Raw genomic sequence first — 18,513 nt, 5'->3', positions numbered from 1 at the left:
GAAAGGTAAGATCATATTATGTTTTGTCTATTTAACAAGTGGACCAGAAGATGCACACTCGATCTGAGGACAGTGCTGTAATATAGTGCTCACTCTTATGACTCAGGGCTCAGCAAGGGACCTTTTAATGAGTGATGATCTTATTGAAGAGGTTGCATTGATTCAGATCCCCACTAGGGGGTGCATTCCTTTTGGATGGTGGTCTCAGTGTGTGGAGCCATGAGCTCACAAGCTCCTTCCGTTTAGCCAGGAGACAGCTCGTCAGCTGTAGCCTGGGACAGACTACTGGGGATCACATTTCACGTGTACCCTGTGGATTCTTCAGCTTTGTGAGGGCCTAGTCTATAAATACACCTCCTGTTGGAGTTTGAAGGGTTGAAACAGCTGAGGAAGCCAGCAGTCCTGGATCAAGGGAGCTAGTTTCAGCCTGACAAAATCTATTTCTTCTTTCTGGGCTACGCTCTGAATGAGACAGCGCTGCTACACTACTAAGCAGAGGTGACCGGGAAGCCCATCCATTTCTAGCTTCGCAAAAAGATGGCTACACCTATAGACCCCATGGAAGAGCCCCGGGTGTACCAGCAGACGCTGCTGCAAGACGGGCTTTATGACCTCCTGGAGAGTGATACTTTCGTGGACTGTGTCCTCAAAATCAAAGACAAGGAGTTCCCCTGCCATCGACTGGTGCTGGCTGCCTGTAGCTCCTTCTTCAGGGCTATGTTCAAGTCAGATCGGGAGGAGTTCCAAAAGCGGGAGATCGTCCTAGAAGAAGTGGAGCCAGAAATCATGGAGCTCATCCTCAAATACATCTACACATCCAACATTGTTGTGACAGAGCAGAATGTGCAAGACATCTTCACAGTAGCCAACTTGTTACAGATCCCCTCAATCTTTACTGTCTGCGTCTCCTTCCTGCAGAAGAGGCTGAGCCTCAGCAATTGCGTGGCGATTTTCAGGCTGGGCCTAATGCTGAACTGCCCCCGGCTGGCCATCTCCGCCAGGGACTTCATCTGTAACCGCTTCCAGCTGATATTGCTGGACCAGGACTTCCTCGACATGAGCCCAAGCGAGCTAGCGGCAATCCTCGCTTCTGACACCCTCAACGTAGAGAACGAAGAGCTGGTCTATGAATCGCTTCTGAAGTGGGTCGCCCATGACAAGGATAACCGGCTCAAGGAACTTCCAGGCCTGCTGGAGTGTGTCCGCTTCCGCCTAGTCTCCGAGGAATATTTCGCAAACAAAGTGGAAAATCACAATTGGATACAGTCCAACCCGGAGATCACAGAGAAGTTACAGCTGGTAAAAGATGCTTTCAACGGAAAGCTTCCCGAAGTCAAGAAAACCACCAGTAAGAAGGCAGAGGGCAAAAAAACAGAGGATGATGGAGCAATGGGTGAGGAGGAAGAAGAGGAGGAAGAGAAGGAAGGCTTGCTTCCGGGAATCCTGAATGACAACCTGCGATTTGGAATGTTCCTCAGGGATCTCATATTCATGATCAGTGACACAGGGGCGGTGGCCTATGACCCCACAGCAAATGATTGTTACGTGGCGTCTTTGTCCACCCAGGTTCCCAAAAACCACTGCAGCCTGGTCACTAAGGAGAATCAGATCTTTGTAGCAGGGGGACTTTTCTACAATGAACAAAGCAAAGAGGAGCCTCTCAGCTCTTACTTTTTACAGGTAAGTTGTCATGTATTGTATTGTTTCACTGTTTGTTCAAAACGAAATATACATATTTTATGTGCTGATTTTCCTCTATTTTTAAAAGGGATACAAAGAGTAGTTTATGTCTAACAAGGCCTAAGATGCTCAAAAACCCTTTGAACACTCTTTGAATAATTTGAACACAAATAACATAGTGATAATTGCTTTAGCTGTACAAGCCATATTCACTTGACAGTGCAATTTAAATGACAAATGACAGATGTTTTAAAATTAAAAGCTCATAAGAGGCTCAGTCAGCGTAAGGCACTTTCCACAAGTGCATACTGTGCCTTGTAGTGAACACAGCATATATTCAAGACCAGGCTATGTCATTAGACAAGTATGACCATGGGTGTGCTGTGGTGGGATGTAAATGGTATTGTCCCTCCAGGGGTTGGGTGTGTTTAGGTCAGCCTGGGCTCATTGGGTTACCGCTGCATTAGCTCCTCCCAACAATGTGACAGGTGCTCATGGCCTAGCAGTTTTTGTCAATGAGAAATAATCTTGTAGACCTGTGTACAATCCTGTAGACCAATAGTGTGAAAAATGGTCACAGGTTTGTGAGTAAGTGTATTGGAGAAGTACCTATGTTTCAGCTGCTTTTTGCAGTTGGCACTACTGTGAAAAGTGAGGGTGAAAAGGGGAATTGTGTATTTATTAAAACTTCTAATGAGGATATATGAATATATGAGGACATATGAGATAGTTAGTTTGAATTCATATTTGACTGTTTGCCAGTGTTTAGCTGTATGTATACATTCCTTTAGCTTTGAACCCCAGCTAGTCTTGTTTTCAGACAGTCATTGTTTCCCCTGATGGAGTCAATTGACCTGGTCTTGTCCAACCACAGTTTGACCCCATTGGTTCAGACTGGCTGGGTATGCCTCCTCTTCCATCCCCCCGGTGCCTCTTCGGGCTGGGAGAGGCAGCGAACTCCATTTTTGTTATCGGAGGCAAGGAGCTGAACGAAGAAGAGCGCATCCTGGACACTGTCATGGTCTATGACAGACAGTGAGTAACCGCTGAATGAGAAGCAGAACACAGGGTGCACTCATAGCTGCAGTGTGCAAATGAGATAACACACTTCAAAAATTAACTGCATTCGATTACTGTAGCCAACGCAATCCAGTGGTATGTGACCACTCAACTAGTAGGGTTGGCCTCAGACCACGATATGTCTGGTGCATGCCATTCTGGTGAATATTAGATTAGAAATAATACATTGCCAATAAAAGTCAAGTATACATGTCACAAGGTACATCAAGTGTAACAGAAAGAACTTGGTACCCCAACTCCCATCAGCCCCTTTGAAAAACTTATTTTTCATACGTTTTTATTTGATTGGATTGCTTGCATAATGATAATCTGGACTGTAATAAGACAGTTCAAGACTGTAATAAGTGTTCCATCTGTATCTCTCTTAACTTATAGGACCTTCAAATGGGAGGAGACAGATTCTCTTGGCTTTGCAGTTTACGGCCATGGAACTGTGTCTCATAATGGACTCATCTATGTAATTGGAGGAAAGGGTGAAAACAAGTAAGTCTCTCAAGTGGTCTGGCATTGTAATGTCTTTATAATAATTTCTGTGCTATTCAATCCACTTCATGTATAGTTCTATAGAGCCATGGTTTATTTGAACAATCCTTACAGAATAGCTTATGGATTATGCCAAGGAAATGTTGTATAAAGTGGTTACATAATGCATGATGGGTGGGCAATGGCTAGCTAGATAATAGAGATATCAGTAACAGATGCATTGGCTACAGAAAAAGAGGGGAGATGGATCTTTTGGGAAGAGGCGTGGTAATGCAGATCTGACACATGCAGATGGAGGCACAGCATGGTGGCTGCAGAAAATGGGGTGAAGTTTTCATTCAGCTTTTCAAATATAGACATTTAGAGCGTGGCCAATGAAAGCCCAGATCAAAAGGACCTCTCATGCATACATAATTCACATTTTGGCCAGTTCCAGGCATGAGGTATAAAATCACCATCCCACATGGTATTTGAAACATTGCCCCCTCAAACCAATATTCCCCACTTTGTGCTTTGTTTAATCATCTTTATGGAATTAAAAAAGAAACAGGGTTCCTGGATAAAGTATATTCTAGTACATAGTTAAGATACTTTAATTTGTGAGTAATTTGGCATGGCACTTCTCAGGGAAGGAGAGTTTCAGTCAACAAGGTTTCCTCACCTCATTGCACAAGAGAGAAGTCTCTGGTGCCTGCAGCCTGCCAGGAGTCTGTCAGCTGTTAATGAATTATATCCATCCAATGTGCAGTTCAGCTGATGCACTGTGAAGGGAAAAGAAGAGGTGGTTGGTCGATGATAGCACCACAAACAGGCCTGGTCTATGCTCTCCCAAACTGACAGTGGCATTGCATAAATGGAAGGGTCTTCGTACATGGTTGAGCACTCCAATTTGGGATGAGTAAAAATGGGTTCAAACCAAAGAAAATAACATTTCTTAAAACCTCATTTGTTTTTTCTAAAATGTTTACCAATGTTTGTCGTCTGTTCTGTGCAGAGATTGCATAAATACGACGTGTGTTTACGACCCAAAGACATTAGAGTGGAAGGACCTGGCCCCGTTAAAGATGGCCCGCTCTCTTTTCGGTGTGGCAGTCCACCAGGACAAGATCTATGTGGTCGCTGGAGTCACGGACACAGGACTCACCAATACCGTGGAAGTCTATGACATCACCAGCGACAAGTGAGCATCAGTATATAGAAAGTATGGTAACTGGCTGTGGAACATAGCCATGTGTAGAGTCACACATTATGTGTGAACATATGCAGATGTTTAAAATGTTTTTGTAACATCCAAATATATCTAATGTTTTAAATGTTCTCATTAAATGTCATTTTGAAGTCTTTGTGAAACTAACAATTACATCATGGAAGCAATATTCAAGCATTGGCCTCAAAATTATTTACATGGAATAAGACTGAGATCTACACATATTATCAGATAGTATTTTAATTTGTGTGGAACAACTTACCTGATACATTTAAACCTTCATGGATGCCCCTGTGTAAAGGACTGTGGTTGTATGCATTTTAGGTGGTCTGAGTTTCTGGAGTTCCCTCAAGAGCGAAGTTCCATCAGTCTGGTCTCCACAGCTGGTTCCCTATATGCCATTGGGGGATTCGCCATGATGCCCACTGAAAATGAAGAACTCATCCCCAAGGAGATGACTGACATCTGGAGGTGAGTCATGTCACTTTTGTCATGCCAGTCATGTGACATACACCCTTCCTGCTGGTGTCAGGGTTCGGTGACGTGTGTAGAATCCTGTGCAGTTACATGATCTATGTTCGTATAGATCTCCAAAATACAAACGCATCATATAGACAAACTGTGATGCCTTCTGTTTAAAAAATATAGCAGTTTCACATATTTTCTGATTAAAAATATATCAGTTTCATTTTCATCTTAATGCATAAAATGTTTACTGGAAGTGTGAACATGAGATTGGACCACAGTACGTGAATCTCACACCTGTGACACTTCAGAGCTACAAATGTTACCCGCAGGGATTATAGATAACGCTGGGTGTTTCTCATGGAAATACGCGGAGCAGTCACAACAAAGTTGTTGAAAATCAAGAAAAATATGTTACTTCTGCTAACACAGAAATAAAAAATGACAACTGTGCAATACAATGTATCCTCCACAGATATGATGAGGGGGAGCGGAAGTGGATCGGTATTCTAAGGGACATCCACTATGCATCAGGTGCCAGCGTCCTGGGTGTACGCCTCAATACCCTGCATCTTACCAAGATGTAACCATCACAGCACCCTAGAGGTGGAGAAGACCGCTTGCAAGTGACTGGTCGCTCTGTATTGCCATCAGAGCAGAAGAGCCTAGTTGACAACACCCTGAACTACAAATTCACAAAGGGTCAGCAGAGACTATGAACCAGTAACTTTACCATTTTTCTGACAGTTAAACTGCTACTGTACTATGGTATTACAGTATATTATTCTATGTAGTGGAGTTGGGCAGAACTGGAATAGAATTCCAGAGTTGTATGTGCTATCCAGAATGAATGTTTGACCGCATATCATTTTTAAGTTAGCAGTGAAAGCTGATGTTGATTGAAGATGGAATGTTCCAGACGAGTGTGATGAAAGAACCATCCAGCTCAGTAATATCAAAATCCTTTAGTTACAATAACCTTTGGCTTTCATCCCATAACAATGAGCTTTATTAAAAGGTTTGGTGTCACAGAAATAGAATGATAACTTACAGTTACGTTTTGCTTTAATACTTTGAAGGCTCATTTTTACTAAGCGGAAGAGTTTTATACACATCAAAAGAGTTTTACTCATCAAATTAGTTTTTTCATCATACAACCTGTTTGGAAGTGACCCCATGGTAGCATTTTTTTCATGGGTCCTGGATAATTACAGGCATATTTCCTTTTCCAATATCACCACCACAGAGGAAGCATAAAATGTGGAATACAGCATGTTCTAGGTAACACATGAACAGCAAACAGTTGTGCACAGCAGAAGGCTGATTGTGTTCACATACTGTACCTACATTTAATCACAGTTATAAGGCTGTAAAAATCACAAGAGGGAACAGTATTTATAAAGGCAAGAGATCTCATCCCAGATTTTTCTAATGTTATGTAAAGACCGTTTCTATTTGTAAATTGTGTCTTCATTGGTAAAAATGATTTCAAACATTTATTTCTATATTATTTAAAATTACTTACATATTCTACTTTGACTATGGTCTATGAATACCCTTGATCTGTGAGACAAGATTTTAGCACAACCATTTTATTGCAATATATTAGACAGCCTGAATTAGTTCAAGCAGTGCAGATACATTAATGATTCAACAGAGGGAGCCAGAACTCAATCTTTTTCTCTTTGGATGGCATATTCTGGCAGACAACAAATCAAGAGATGTTTACAGCAGCCACGTTTAATTTTGCCATTAATAAACTAGACATTTTCCCCCAAGTGATCAAAAGAACAAACATGCTTGAGTTTGCATATTTATTATACCTGTGTGCCCATAAATGCAGAAGAAACATGTATAAATCAGCAAGCCTTCCTCTCTGTACAGTGCCTCAGACAAACACCTGTTGTTGTTTTTTTTTAATTGAAATTTTTATGAGGCAAACTGGTGACTTACTGCCCTGGAGAGTCAGCAGTACTGGTGTATTCAGACTCCAATGTTTGCTTCCCCTGTGAGGTAATCATTATAGTTTTGTTTGTGCAGTTGTTTCTGCAGTATAAAGGACCTTGACTAACTTTATAAAATACAGCAGGGCTTTTGATCGTCATTATAATTCCACAGTCATAGGAATAAGGACAGTCAAACAGTAATTACTTATTAAAGGTGTTCAAAGAAAGAATCTGAATTTTGATTAGAAGTATTTAAATAATTGACAAGAATATCTCAGGTCACACATGACTAAATATTCATAATATTATCTCTTCAAAATATCAATACCAGAATTACTTGAAACATCATGCAGTATGCATCCCTTACACAGACATATCCGCAATTGTCATTTTTAGCTTTTGTGACTGAGATTCTCTTAAATATTTTGTGACTGCCACTAATTCCTGGAGGGGACCACAAAATGTGATTTAAAAGCATTATTACATGCTGTCAAGAATATGCATTTCAGGTTTTTAAATGCAAGTACAAAGTTAACATCTCAAATCCCACAAGCGCAGCAGCCCTTTGTCCAAATTTATCCAGACCTCTGCTACCGCTGCATTCTTTGCCAGCCCCTCAAGGAGTGCTGCTGGCTGGTACACGGCATACCAAGAGCAGTTAATTAGGGGGAGACACATCTGAAACCAGGGGGCAGCTGATGTACTGTGGGTCAGTCCTGGGAAAACAGACCCCTTTGTTGTCTCTTGTGAGGACTGTTGACTTTACACTTTATAACAGTGTTTACCAAACACGGAAGAACAACTTGCCTGCATTCCCATGTAAAGTACGCAATTGGAGGACTGAGATTGAGGGTTCTGGGGACATAGTGTACATTGTAGCTTTACTGCCGTTAACCGTGCAGTGGCATCCACAAGAGAAAAAAACATTGGGTAAGCTGCCCACACACTGGAAGTTCACAGGCACACGGTGAACCTACCGTTTCCAAACATTAAAAAAAATGGATGAAAATACTATTCTTATGAAAAATAATGAATAACATAAAGAATTGTTCTTACAGGCACAGAGGAAAACATGTGGTTGGAGATTTTAGGAAAAGGGTCATTGACATGAAAGATGGGGGGTGTCCTGAAAATGACGTTTTATTGGGTTTTCTGTATAAAGCTGTGCTCTCAAAAAGTCAGAGAAGAAAGAACACAAGGGTTTAAATACCAGTAAAAACACATTTTCCCAGATGAGGAATAACCACAGGAGGCATTCCAGTTGGAATAATATATATATATCTATAGAATTTAATATGGAAATTATTGTTTTTTTTCCTCTTTCCTCTGTTACAGACAATATACACTAGCCAATACAATAAATGACATGGAATATAGACTAATAGTATTAGCACCTCTAGACACAATTGTCCTTGTATTATTTTTACATTTCTGTTTAGATAACCACAACAGCTACGGTCTACATGTAATCTATATACACTGGAGTAAACTAAGACATTGTGTTTACATAGTAAATTACTGAATCAGCATACAGAAAAAGATTGACACAGAATTGGCTTCCTAAATCTCTGGACTGGGAAGGAAGGGTGGTTAAATCAGAACCTAGCCAGGAAACCATTTGAAAAAATACAGATTTGTTTGGGTTTTAGATTATTCAGTAGCACTGAAACCTATGCAATGAACAGATATTTCCATTTCCCAATTGGACACTGCAACACCGAAAAGACTATCCCACTGCCCTACAACTAATGCGCAGTAACCCATAATACTACCTCTTTGATTATTCTAACATTCACTTAATTTATGAGTTCCTCATTGACAGACTTGGTACTTGATTGACTTGTACATGAAAAAAGTAATTTGCAAATGAAACCAAACAAATGCAGTCCACAAATTCCTCATTCAAATAATTCCTTGGCTTACTAATCATATATATATATATATATATATGTGTATATTATATATATATATTCTCCTGTGTAGCCATGATTCTCTAATGCATAACCTTTTATGTACACACTCTCAGCTTTTCCATAGACCGACTCACAAACTGAGTCTACCTTTACATATACCCTTAGATTTGGTCTAGGTAAGAAGGCCACAAAAGTCTATCATCTGGGGAAACAATCCCACTAGCAGCAAAACCCATGGTAAGAATCCTACTTTCCTTTGGGGAAAAATACAAAAAACAAAAAACATCACAATGCACTAAACCAGGGGCCTGAAATCGAGGTCCTGGAGAGCGTGAGTGTAAACAGTTAACTCTCCTCACTTGGTCGCTTGGGTCTGAATCGGTTGCTGAATTCAAGGTGAAAGCAAAATCGAGCAGACCCTGCAGCTCTCCATGACACAGGATGCAGACACCTGCACTTAACAGTTCACACAGTAAAAAATGTTTGTTTTAGGCACCCATAGCTTATTCTAGCCAGCCAAATTTGTATCGAACAAATTGATCTTTAAGGAAGAAAGGAAACAATGTGTCTGTCAGCAAATCAGCAAGAGCAATAGTAATACTTCTGACTGTAGCCTTCATCATTTGGCCCTTGGCTATGAAACAGCACTCAAAAATATGATATCCAATCTGTATCCAATATCACACAACATTTGTTTTTTTACTTTGACTTTAACAGTATTATACATGTACTGATTTCTTTTCAAACATCAAAACTGTCAGTGCTATACCTGACATCAACAAATTATCTCCAATTAACACCATCCATGTCTACAAAGTGCTTAAGAATAAGAAAAAGCTAGCTTTTGTTATGCCTTTAAAAATGATGTGCAACAAGCAAATGTCAAGTGCTTTTTTCCCTCAATAAAAACCTTAAACTTAACAGAACTGTTGAAATACCTCTGCCACTTGAATACAATGAGGGTATTTCATAATACCAATACTCAGGCAGGCTGCAGCTTAAGCATTAATTGGCCCACAACACACCACCGTACTTGCTCACTCCTCTCATAATCCCCCTGGCTGAAGGTGAGCCTTTTGAATTGACATACAGGAGATTACAACTTGAATACATTTTACTTAGACAACCTGTCTTTCAAATATGGAATATACATGTGTGGTGATAAGTGTTTTGACCATCTTATTTCAATGATTATTGACAGTGCATCTGACTGACAACAGTAATACTAAAATCCTTAAACATCTTTGCATTACTCTCAGTCTAGTATTGCCGCAGAGCATGATTAGCGTCTGAAGGCTTTTACCTGTACGCTCAATCACCACAAGTCGAGTGTTTTACTAGAACCGTGACTGATCTTACTTGTTTTTGATTGGATAATCCAAACCATCTATAGGTGAATGATTGAAAATAACCTGTTAACCAGGTTACTTTGTCTTCTGTCTTGTTTTAATCCAAGATATCTGCAGTATAACAGAAGCCTTTGTACTAGAGTCCAGGAATAGCTCCAATGTTTTCCCCTCATTCTCAGCCTTCAGACATCTTAATCTGTGCTGCTCTGCTGCATGACATTGTGACAAATTGATTAACTGCACAGTGCTTCATAAATGATTACAGAGCAGTCTCAGCTAAGCAATGCTAATACTATTATTATTAGATACAGCATACACAATTAAAACTTCTAAACTCGTTGTAGGTTTTATATCTTCGATGAACATTTAGTGAAAGATATCATGGTTCTGTAAATAATTTGACCTAACTCTTTTCCTCTTTTCAACAAGGTGAGAACATCCAATGAGCAGACAATGTAGAGTATGAAAAGCTTTCGGGAATATCAATTGATTGCAAAAGTACATAGGCACCAACTTCTCGTTCTGTGACAATTTAAATAGCATTACCATTCGTAACTAGTATTTTACAACAGTCACCATCAAAACATGTAGCGTTGCCATTAGTCTTCAATCACTTAAGGCAAGACAAATAATGAAGCACCATCTACGAATGGTTCAAATTAGCCAACCGTTCTCTGAAAAATATGACCCTGGAGCATACGATTTTGCAATGATACCTTTGCTAAAGTAAAGCCAGTCACCAATAAAAGAAATGTGATATCTTTCACATCGTTTTCCAATGTCAAAAAAATATACTGAGTGACTTTATACAAAATGTATGAAAAGTAGTGCTTAGGATCATTTCAGCATATCTCAAACTGGACTAAATGTGTCTGTATATGATTATTTACTTTAGCTTTAATTAACAGTGCCAGACTTGAAAGTTGACAATCCTAAATCCTTTACCATTTGATCGAGATTCAATGTTCTTCAACATATTCCAATAAAAGATAAAGAGCATGAATCAAAGCTTGGGTAAGGCCTCCCACAAAGGAGCAACAACTAATCCGCTTACTAAGAGTAATTTAATTTAAAGTTTATTCTTGTAGTTATAGTATTGTGGGCATTCTGAGCCTAAGTAGAATGTGTTCTTCCACAGACAGTTCATTACCATCACTAGTTGCAATGCCATGCAGTACAGTGACATTATGCTTTGCTTTAAGACTACAAGGCAGTAATGCCACTTCATGAGTTAAAGTGCAGCCACTCCCAAAAGAGTATTGTGGAGCCTATCAAACACTTATTCACCTTTTGATTGACATGTGCATCTGCCAATGGGACAGTAGATTCAACAAGTTTATAAAAAACACAGCTGCCAGTGCTCCGCTACGAGCCTATTCCAATGTGGACCATGCACTGCAGCCAATCAGGGAATGCAACACTTAAAGGTACAGGCCAATGTAAATACAAACAAGAATTAAAAAATAAAAAAGTACCTATAGTAAATCTTTTGGTTTCAGTTCACAACCAGGTTACTGCTGCCTCAGCTTTGCGATTGTTATCACATTTTACAAACACAGTTGGGTTTCTTGTTATACAGTTACATCATTATTACTATTATAAGGTGCTTAAGCAATTTGAAAACCTACTAGAACATATTACAGCTTATTACAAATCTTCACAACTTTCCACATCTTTCATTAATACCTGCCAACACACAAAGTAAAACATTTTCATTCAAAGAGATTGTAAACAACAGATTATGATCTCATACGAAAGTGGGCTAGGAATAAACTTTGTATTAATTTTCATACGGTATTTCTATATCTATGACTGATACCAATACTGCAATACAGTTTGTTTTTGTCACATCCTCAAATAAGTAAGACTTTAAAGTATTCCAACAGTGACCTCTCATGAAACCTATAGAGATCCAGCTGCAGCAGATTAAAACAATTTTGATTTTTCTTTTACATTATAAAAATGCATTTGAACAATAAAATTATGGTTATCACACAAGTGCACATCTAGCCAAAAGTAACAATGAGATTGCACTCTTCCCCCAACACTCAAAATATTTATAGTGCTTGACCTCAACATGGGAGATATAGAACAATGATACATTTCTCACAGCTTGAATGGTGTTTGTTTTCTGTAGAATACAGTGACCAGTATTATAAGACAGTCATATCCAAGTTCATATGGCCCTTCTCTGATGCCATGTTTTCTGCATTGCCATATTCAAGGGAATGAAACGTATATTAAGAACTTATGCTGCAGTTGATGAAGCCAGAAATATTTGAAAAAAAAAACAAATATACAAAACAAAAATTTGTTCCACAGGTCTGTTCCACTCCCCTGTAGTTCATGTAGTTAAATCTGGTTTTCTAATGTTGTCACTTTGGTTAACATTTGGAAGAAACAAGACAAATTACACACTACTCTAAAAGTCATGTTCAGGTAACCAATCAACTGCAATTCCTATCAGTCTTAGTTTGCCTGAAGGTCTTCAGAATATAATATATTCATAATACAGGTCACAACAATATCTTCCATTCAAAATATATATATTTTGCTCCGTTAGGAACTATGCTGGACCATACAAATCAAGTTATCTTGCTATTTCATCAGGGGTAGCAAAATTGTTGAATTATTTTGCTGCCTTTAAGTTTAAAACTTATAGTGAACAGTAAGGGCAGATTATCATCTTCCTCTGAAAAAGGGAATCTCTTTAAAAAGTGCAGGAATTTTGTTTATCTGACCTTTTGTTTAGTCAGAAACAAATAGGATACTGTTTCTTTCATACTCTATGGAAAAGATTCTCAGAAAATCTGTTCCTCATTCTGGATTCTCAAATAGCATCCTGACATATGATTGGGAATGTGGTTTGTGATATTCATTAATTAATTTAGTAATTTTTAATGTGAATTTTAATGTGAATTTAGTCCAGTTAAGATGGGATTTAATATGATCCAAAACTGTTAAAATGAGGAGAAGTGATAACTCGCCCTCCATATATTATGGATCCAGTGAATCTGAATGGCAAGGGAATGGCTTCAATACAAAACAAGGATATTCCATAGAGAGCCACTTAAGAGGGCAGAAAAAAACAAATCAGAAAGTGTCGTGTTACTACAAAACAGAGCAAAAACAACTAAACTGCTTAACATAAGCAAATAATCCAACCGGCTGGACATAAGTACACTCAATGCACTTTGTGTTAGCCCCTAAGCCTTGAGGCCCAAAGGGTTTGGTTGAATGATTGTAATAGTTATTGACCAGGAGGTCGTATGAATCTGTGTTCTTTAGATCTCTTACACCTTTTCTGCTAAATGGAACCTCGCATTTCCTCTCTCTTGGTTATCTGGGTGTTGCACAGTGTTCTCAACTTAACTTTTCAAAAGCCTTTAAAGCGGCATCACATGCCTAATATTACACAAGAACCTCACTAAAAAGAAAGATACAATTAGAGCACATCGTGAATATCACTAGGTGGGTCTGAAAGCTTCAGCAAATACACAAAAGGCTGTATAACAATGACCTAGCAAGTGAGCTTATGGATTTCGTTATTGCAATGCAATACAAATGTATTATAAGAAAAATTAGCATTTGGTTATCGCTGGATCATTTAAAAGAACCGAAGCAAAACAATAAAACACAAAAACAGAATGATGTTGCTACATTTCAGTGAACTAGAAAAATTAAAATAGACACCTTGTGTCCTATCACGGTTGCTAAGTTGTTCAGAAAACCACCATTAGCACTTGCTTGGGGAATTCCTGTGGCTCCACCAGCCACAAAGTTCAGAACATGCTTGGCCTTTCACTACGCCGCATAAACCCACTGTGGCCATTTCATGACTGCTATGCAATAGCATTCCCACAACCACACAAACCCCAATTATATTTCTCAGGGACATTAGGAGAAAGAGACGATGTTATAAAAGTTGGGAGTAGGCTTAAGTTCCCTGTGGACACTCTTGCACCTTAATGGACCTCACTCCAATAGTCCATGACAATTCTGTCCATGAGACTCACAAAGAATTCTCATGACGTTCCCCAGGAGGCACTGGATTTGTAATGATGCTCCAGTATTCAGAGAAGTGACCAACATGGTCAATCCCTTTTCCACAATTACTGTACAATAGGTGTAGTATGGAAGAGGCAAGCAGATAGTAACATACAAATTTGAAAGAGAGCGAACTGCTTTTGTTGCACTTTCCTGTAGATTATGGATATCCAGTCAAGAGATACAAAAACAAGGACAAAATATAAAATGTAAAAGGACTGCTATCATACCTTTTCCAGGCTTTTTATGCAGACTGAGGGAGTTAGCATTTCTAAAGGAAAACTATCCAAATATGCTTGGTATATGTCTTCATAACTCACAAGAATCCTCTGAAATATTGGCAAGTAGAATAAAAAGATAGCTATGTATGAGCAGTAGTTTCATACTGTGGGGCTATTCTCATGAGTGAAGTGAATGTCAACCCTCTGTGAGGATAGTGAGCGTCTTAGCTCCCCTGGAAGGAACAGAGTGTCCAAATTTTGAGTCTGCAAAAAACAAACGATAAAAAGCAGACATTAATTATTAATTGTTGTTGGAGTTTATCCTTGCTGCTGGGAAAAGGGGAGGGGGAGGAGGAAGCTGGGGGGGTGGAGGAAGGCCTCCCATCGAGTGGAACAGGGGGAGAGTGAGGGCAGCGTGGTGGGAGTGGGCACTGGACATGCTCTCACCCAACGCTGCTGCACCCACCGCCGCCTGATTGGCTGTCGTGTCGCCGGCTGGGGAGGCGGGGTCGAGGCCCAGCGGGTTGACCTCTGGGATCATGGGGTTGCTGACCCGAAAGCACTTCTCCTTGTGGGCCTTGAGCATGTTGGAGAAGCGGAAGCGCTGGCCGCAGACGTCACACGGGTAGGGCTTCTCGCCCGTGTGGGTTCGGCGGTGGCGCTTCATGTTTGGCCGACTGGTGAAGCTCTTCCCACAGATTTCGCAAATGTACGGCTTCTCTCCTGCATGGCGGGGGAAGAGTAGTTTGAATAGTTTTTTGTTCTGTGCATTGTGACAACATTGTGGCAATACTGCTCTCATCTCCCAATTGTACATTGGACAGTATACACTTTTGAGATTGCTATGAATCTGTCTTGTAAATGTTTTGGCTTGGTAAGACTTTGTTTTTTAAAACATGCAAGCCAAAGACTAAAGTACAGCACATGATTAGCAAAACCATCAAAGTTAAGGACACATTTTGACTGAATACAGTCCAGAATTTTACTTGCAGCTATTCTCAAAGAAAAGGGGCTCCTACCAGTGTGTGTCTTCATGTGCTCGTCAAAGTACTGCTTCATGTTGAAGTCCTTTCCACACCACTGGCACATGAACTGCTTGTGCCCAATGTGGATGCTCATGTGTGAGCGAAGTTGATACTTGTACTGGAACCTCTCACTGCAGTTCTGCAACACAGCCACAAACATGGGTTACAACATATTAGTGCTTTCTCATTTTGCACTACTGTACTGTATTTATGTTTCTCATTTCAGACATTAATGTACAGCAGTTGAGTACTTAGGATAGATCACATGCAAATGCAGTCACCTGATTGGTTACAAAGCAAAAAAAAAGAAAGCTTAAGTTGTCAGTGGTCCCCAGGATGGGAAATATAAAACCTTTTTAACTTTTGATTTTTTATTTTAAACTTCTGATGACCATTTAAGACTTATCAACAGACATTTCTGATGTCTCCTCACTGTGACACCTGAGAGTAAACTCAACCAAGGCATAACTTGGCGGGATGGCATACCTGCCATCCCAATAAGTTATTTTGATGAGTTTTCAAAGATCAAGTCTTAAAACGTAAGTTTTATTTTCTTACACAGTGAAAGAAAATTAATGAAGAAAATTCTACACCCATTTTAAATGCTTACACCAGCGCTGGAGACATATATCGGACGAAGGCGTGATACGGTATGAGGGAGTTATGAATATGCTAATGCTTCTGTCTGAGTGCTCTGGTAATGCCTGGCTGCCGCTGGGACACAGGGGAGCAAAGGGGGGGTTTGGGGCACGCTAACTGCTGCTGTGGGTTTTCACCGTCCCACTGGAACGTCCAGGCCGGTGCCCGCTGCTGTGCCCCGCGTATATGTATCTCCCAGGAGTCCCGTGCCTCTCTCTTCAGACATGCACATTTACATATTCATGCCTCTCTTCAAGTGTCCCCTGGGCTAAGGAGTCACTGCGACCCATACGGCCAGCACGATTCGCCCTCTCCCTCGTCTGAGCGAGAGAGGAGCACCCTGTAGCCCTAATCTGTATTCCCTCTCTGTTGGGTGGGGCAGTGTAGTATAATGGTGAGGGAAGTGGGCTTGTAACTCAAAGGTTGCAGATTCAATTACAGGTAGGACACTGCCGTTGTGCCCTATATATCCAGCTGTATAAATGGAAGCTATGTAAAAAAAAAATGCTAAAATTGCGCAAGTCGCCCTGGATAAAAGCGCCTGCTAAAATGCCTGCAATGTAAATGTAACCTCCGTTGCTCAGACAAGGAGGAGGAGGATGGAGGACAGTAGGAAAGGAAAATTCTCACCTCGCACTTGAAGGGCTTCTCCCCGGAATGCTGGAGGGAGTGCACCTTCAGGGACATGCTGCGCTTGAAGGACTTCCCGCACGTCTCGCACGTGAACGGCATGTCCTTGGTGTGGGCTGGGGACACAGATGGGACCACGCTACGCCTCAGATTATGTGGAGGGGTTCCAAACCCAAGCGGGTGCCCATATTTGGAGGTTATGTTCTGTCATATGGCAGCCTCTTTGCCAATTTCATGGTAATCAGAAGACTGTTTTCTGATTTTTTTTTTTCATTGAACTGCAAGCCTCTCTAATATTGATGAAAGTGCGCTGCATACGTTCACTCCATTACACTCACATTTGTAAATTGGATTACATTATCTTTATCTACATTATCCATATGCTTAGAAGATAATTAGGTGGTCTTACTTCCATTTACACATATGGACCATTATAATGTAATTACTAATAACTATAAATTACATATTTGGCTATGAACAACGGAACATCAGAAGAGTCCCACAAGCCCACGAGTCTATGAATATTCAAAAGTGAAGTTCATTTCCCAGGGTAAATTTGTTGTAGCATTTAGTACTAAAATCGATATACTCTCCCGATGCAAGCAAAGAATGAATCTATTTTTAATAGTACCCAAGGCAATTGCAATGATTGTGACCAGATTTAATCCAATTTCTTGCTGAATTCCAAATTAGAGTGCAGAGAAGAAAAATCTAATTTAATCCAGACTTGCACAATAACTAAAATCTTAAAAACAGCTAAAAATGTGTCATACTCAAGGCAAACTTCACCACAGAAAGAAAATTCACAGTAGCTTAAGTTAATTACATTTTTTTCATGTAAACTAAACGTATTGGAATGGGGTGGGGGGGGGTGTAAAGAGTAACATAGCATTATGAATGACTGAACTGAAAAAAAATTTATTCCAAGAATGAACTCATATGCTCACAACAGAAGAAAGTGGTTTGTAAGGAATAAATCAATTGCTGCCCATTGGCAACTTACTTCTCTGTATGGAGATCTTTAATTATCATATTAATGTGAAGCTGTGGGCTACAGAGACAGGAAGTAGACTCTGGGTTCTGTGGGTTCTGTCCATGCTTTGATATTTTTTTATATTAAGCACAATCAGTGACTGATTTTGCAGATAACATGTCAGCTATCTCTTTTGCAGGCACTGACTTTCAAAGTTAGGCTCATCACATATTACCTGTTCACAGTAGGTCTGCAGTTTCAACTGGGAAACAACCAGGCATGCTACCCTAGAGTCCAGCACACTGTACTGTAACAAACAATTAGCTAGCTTTCTATGAGGCCTCTCTCTGGAAAGGTGAGTTCTCGGTTTCTCAGGCTTCATAATGCACAGGAACAAGGTAGGCACAGTGCCAAATTGGCATGGAGCTGCAAAATGAATGGCAATTCTAAGACAACAGGTCCAAGCAAAGCAGGAAAGTATTGGAATCACAGAAACAGAAGACATAAATCAAGCATTTCGTTCCCTAACTTACTTCCTTGCCAACACAGGAAATGCTTACCCACTCGCATTGGAGCCAGACATTCAGGGAACCGAATACATAACAGCCAAGGTTCACTTCCTTTACGTACCCAAGCACAATTCTAGCATGACCTGTTTTATTATATTATATGACATTAATTTAGCAAACATTTTTATCCAGAGTAACTTACAATAAAAGAGAACATAAGAGCATCCACCTTAGTTATGTGAGCAAAAACATCCGGACCTGACAAACAATACTCCCAGACCAACAAGTGTATGTGAAACATTATTAAAGCACAAAGTTTAAGATGGCTTATTCCCACCTAGAACCA

The 18,513-nt window shown here is 40.0% G+C and overlaps 2 protein-coding genes across 4 annotated transcripts in view; one reads left to right on the top strand and one right to left on the bottom strand.

Annotated features, from left to right (window-relative positions):
• The first annotated feature begins 249 nt into the window (after nucleotides 1–249).
• Nucleotides 250–8,585, top strand: klhl40b (kelch-like family member 40b). Its single transcript, XM_064331029.1, has 6 exons — nucleotides 250–1,680; nucleotides 2,555–2,715; nucleotides 3,136–3,243; nucleotides 4,238–4,423; nucleotides 4,775–4,921; nucleotides 5,391–8,585. The coding sequence occupies exons 1-6, from the start codon at nucleotides 538–540 to the stop codon at nucleotides 5,500–5,502; spliced, it is 1,857 nt and encodes a 618-aa protein (XP_064187099.1). The 5' UTR covers nucleotides 250–537; the 3' UTR covers nucleotides 5,503–8,585.
• Nucleotides 8,586–10,541: 1,956 nt separating this feature from the next.
• Nucleotides 10,542–18,513, bottom strand: part of zbtb47b (zinc finger and BTB domain containing 47b) — a 46,701-nt gene continuing 38,729 nt past the window's right edge. For all 3 annotated transcript variants that reach the window (XM_064331027.1, XM_064331028.1, XM_064331026.1), the window contains 3 exons: nucleotides 16,686–16,801; nucleotides 15,411–15,555; nucleotides 10,542–15,114 (listed from right to left, as the gene is read on the bottom strand). In XM_064331027.1, the coding sequence (XP_064187097.1) occupies nucleotides 14,693–15,114; nucleotides 15,411–15,555; nucleotides 16,686–16,801 (683 nt within the window). In that variant the 3' untranslated portion in view covers nucleotides 10,542–14,692. The remainder of the gene's footprint in view (nucleotides 15,115–15,410; nucleotides 15,556–16,685; nucleotides 16,802–18,513) is intronic.

Source organism: Anguilla rostrata, chromosome 4, assembly GCF_018555375.3.
Source record: "Anguilla rostrata isolate EN2019 chromosome 4, ASM1855537v3, whole genome shotgun sequence".
NCBI classification, from domain to species: Eukaryota; Metazoa; Chordata; class Actinopteri; order Anguilliformes; family Anguillidae; genus Anguilla; species Anguilla rostrata.
The sequence above is the reverse complement of the archived record's forward strand: the minus strand, read 5'-3'. Positions and strand labels throughout refer to the sequence as shown.

Excerpts from the sequence above, each read along its gene's own strand:
- klhl40b (XM_064331029.1), top strand. The coding sequence starts at position 538 with ATGGCTACACCTATAGACCCCATGGAAGAGCCCCGGGTGTACCAGCAG. Across the intron at positions 3,244-4,237 it reads GGAGGAAAGGGTGAAAACAA|AGATTGCATAAATACGACGT; the intron begins GTAAGTCTCTCA and ends TGTTCTGTGCAG. Across the intron at positions 4,922-5,390 it reads GAGATGACTGACATCTGGAG|ATATGATGAGGGGGAGCGGA; the intron begins GTGAGTCATGTC and ends TATCCTCCACAG.